At 60.1% G+C, this 3,552-nt stretch overlaps 1 protein-coding gene across 1 annotated transcript in view; it reads right to left on the bottom strand.

Annotated features, from left to right (window-relative positions):
• VOLCADRAFT_92551 (uncharacterized protein) overlaps positions 1-3,552 on the bottom strand; it is a gene marked incomplete at both ends in the record, with an annotated part of 14,287 nt that overhangs the window by 3,174 nt on the left and 7,561 nt on the right. Inside the window, 7 exons of the mRNA XM_002951862.1 lie at positions 35-96; positions 228-303; positions 609-661; positions 1,077-1,237; positions 1,719-1,741; positions 2,035-2,440; positions 3,005-3,189. Coding sequence (XP_002951908.1) covers positions 35-96; positions 228-303; positions 609-661; positions 1,077-1,237; positions 1,719-1,741; positions 2,035-2,440; positions 3,005-3,189 — 966 coding nt within the window. The remainder of the gene's footprint in view (positions 1-34; positions 97-227; positions 304-608; positions 662-1,076; positions 1,238-1,718; positions 1,742-2,034; positions 2,441-3,004; positions 3,190-3,552) is intronic.

The following is a 3,552-nucleotide window of genomic DNA, read 5'->3' as shown; positions in this document are numbered from 1 at the left end:
GTAAAACCCACCCCGGTTCAAATCCCACACCCACCTTAAATGCGGCCATATCTGACACCAGCTGTTCGCTGTTCATCTTTCTGGCCAGCTCACCGCCTGTCAGGGGGACGGGGGTGGTTTGGCGGTTAGTGGATTTCAGGGTTTTAGGGCCAACTTAACAGCCAACGACACTAGACATGCTAAAACCCCGATGTAAAACCCTAAAACCCTAAAACCCTAAAACCTACCTTGTGGATGCGCTGCCAGTCCCTCCAGTGCCGCTTGTCGCTCCAGCATGCGATCCTCGCTAAGTACCGGAGCGCTCTGAGTGAGCGCGGGGACGCGGATGCGGCAGAGGGGCCGCCGCTGCCGCCGGCTTTGCCGCAGTGGCGGCTCCGGTGCTGGCGGCGGCGGCGGCGGCGGCGGCAGTGGCGGCGGCCCCGCCGCCCGCGAGCGGCTTTCATCACCATGACGGCCGTCGGCAAAGCCGGCCGTGAAATTCTGCTGCTGCTGCTGCCGCCGCGGCTGAGGCGGCTGCGGCTGCTCGTCCTGCTCTTCCCCGGCGCTGTAGTACGCTTCGGTGTCTGTCGTACTGGGCACGGGATATAACATTCCTGAATGTCGCTGACCGGGGTTCCACAACTGGCGGCGAGACGAAACAGCGCCGCCAACAACAACAACGCTGGTGGCGGCGGCGGCGGCGGCGGTGGTCGCGCCAGGGCTACTTCTATTACTGTGGCGGCTGCTACTGCTGCCGTCGCCGCCGCCTTCGCCGGGCGATTGACCGACGGCGATCACCGCAGTGGCGGCGGCGGCGGCGGCGGCAGCGGGGTGTTCTGTATGCCGTGTTGGGGAGGTTGCTGCCGTACTTCTTGTGAGACCCTCAGCTGCCGCGCCGCCGCCGCCGCTCTTGCCGTGACGCTGACTATTCGCCTTCCGTGTACGACTCCGGATCGCAAACCCAACATCTCCGCCACCGCCGCCGCCGCCGCCGTCGTCACGACCGTTATCTTGGCCGCTACCTTTTATTAACTGCTCTTGTCTGTTATCCCAACTGTCGGACGGTTGCGTCCACCAACCGCCATCACCCTCCTCACCATCCGGGCCCCACTCCCATCCGCCTGGAACAACGGCGTCTGGATGGCGTTGGCTAGGTGGTTGTAGTGGTGGTTGTGGCGGTTGGATTGGCGGTTGCAGTTTCAGTTGCTCGTCCTCCAGGTGCCGTACCAGGTGCTGCTGCCTTGCCAGCATCTTGCGTCTGAGGCGGTGGCGAAGCAGAAGAGGCATATGTGCGTGTGTATGTCTGTATGTCTGTGTATGTGGGGTGTGCGGCCCGGGGCCTGAAAAAACGGGAGGAGGGCGAATCCGATGATGAGGTCATGTGCGTGCGAGTCCAGAAGGGAAAACACAGCTACCGGAGTTCCCCCCTTTCCCCCCTCGGGGGTTGGAGGGGGAGAGCGGCTGGGAGACGTACGGAAGAATGTGGAAGGATGGCAGGATGTACGGAATCCAAAAACAGCCCCACCCCCTCCCAATAGAAGTACAATGGCCTCCAGTCCCCTCCTCCCGCTCCCCTTTCCCTTTCCCAAAATGACCAGTAGAACAAAGTACGACAATACGGCAGTTTAACGTGACCATGAGTTTATGACATGCTTGTTGGATGGTCACGTTAAACTGCCGTATTGTCGTACACGCTGATCTCTTTCTTACACGCGTGCTGCTGTACGACACGTTCGTACCTGTAGATACACACGTCCAACACCTGCAAGGATTGGGTCGCACCAGCCGGGCCAAAAAAGGTTGAAGTCACAATACTGATGATTAAGAAGTCCTAAGTAAAACTTCCTGTTAAGAAAAGATTATTTACCTAAAGACCGTTGGTTGATCAGTTCGTTGGTGAGTCGGTTGGAGCAATCTTTTCATTACTTAGGGTTTGTGGGCCTTATATGGTGCTGTACTATACGACCTATTTCAGCATGCATGCATACATACACACATACGTACGCACATACACTCTCACCCATCCCTTACCCGCACTCGCACCCCCACCCTCACCTGCAGCTTTTGATGCAACAAGCAGTGTTTCAAATTGGGGGACGGGGGTGGGGGATCCTCGTGCCGTTGTTGCTGCTGCTGCTGCCGCAACAGCCGCTCAATATCGGAAAAACCCCGCGAACCACCGTCACTGCCGCCGCCGCCGTCGTCACCTTCAGTAACGTCGCCATCGTCTTTACGTTTGCCTCCGTCGGCAGCATCGGATTCCGTACCGCCAGCGTTGCCGGCGGCGGCCGTGTCGTCGTCGTCGTCGGCTCTGTCATTGGCGGTGTCGGCGGCGGCGGTGCTGGCAATGGCGGTGTCGGCGGCGGCGGTGCTGGCAATGGCGGTGTCGGCGGCGGCGGTGCTGGCAATGGCGGTGTCGGCGGCGGCGGTGCTGGCAATGGCGGTGTCGGCGGCGGCGGTGCTGGCAATGGCGGTGTCGGCGGCGGCGGTGCTGGCAATGGCGGTGTCGGCGGCGGCGGTGCTGGCAATGGCGGTGTCGGCGGCGGCGGTGCTGGCAATGGCGGTGTCGGCGGCGGCGGTGCTGGCAATGGCGGTGTCGGCGGCGGCGGTGCTGGCAATGGCGGTGTCGGCGGCGGCGGTGCTGGCAATGGCGGTGTCGGCGGCCGTAGCGGAAGGCGGCGACGTTGTTCTGGTTGACTTCGGCGCCGCAGTGATGATGGTGGCGGTTGCGGCAACTGCCTTGCTCGTTTCGGCGGTTGTAGTGGTGGTTGTAAGTGGCATTCGCGGCAGGGGGCGGTCAACCTCCCAGCAACTGAATCGCAACTCCCTAACGAACCTGTCATGATGAAGCGGCGGGTGAGGGCCGGAAAAGAGGAGGAGAGGAAATTCATTTTTTTTGTAAATTTCTTTGTAAAAAGTTTTTTAATAAAAAAAACCCTTATAATTTCGGCCGTTGGGCCATTGAATGTATTTACCGAACGTAGAAACTAATCTTGACATGACATACATACATGCATACACGCACCTTTGCCACAGCCAAACCACCGCGCGGGCGTTACCAAACAGCAGCGCATGCAGCGCAAAACGTGAAAGCAATCCCTGAAAGGGTGCCGTACGCTGGTACGGCGGAAGCCTGTCTCCGCCGCTGCCGCCAGCGACCAGCCCGTCTTCGTCAGCCGGCGGCCGCGGTGCGGCGTGGTTGAACAGATCCTGCAGTACGTCCTGCATCACATCTGTCGTACACGGGTACGTATACCCGTACCAGGCGCACCCCGCGTAAGGGGTGGGGGAGGGAGAGGGTATTCGTGGAGGGTAGGTGTGGGGGCTTATACACACACGTTTTACATACGCGGCGGGAATTAGAATCCCACGGGAAAACAGTAAAACCCACAATACACACACACAGCACATGACGTGCAGCCCAAACAATACGGTGGGGAATACAACCTCCCCAGTGGGGAGTCCCCACCCCCTCCCTCCCCCCCTCCCCTTCCCTTCCCCCCTCCCTTCCCGCCCGCAGAGGACACTTGACACACACATACACATACACACACACGTGTGTATGCGGCTGTG

This window comes from Volvox carteri (assembly GCF_000143455.1).
Source record: "Volvox carteri f. nagariensis unplaced genomic scaffold VOLCAscaffold_26, whole genome shotgun sequence".
Lineage (NCBI taxonomy): Eukaryota > Viridiplantae > Chlorophyta > Chlorophyceae > Chlamydomonadales > Volvocaceae > Volvox > Volvox carteri.
The sequence above is the reverse complement of the archived record's forward strand: the minus strand, read 5'-3'. Positions and strand labels throughout refer to the sequence as shown.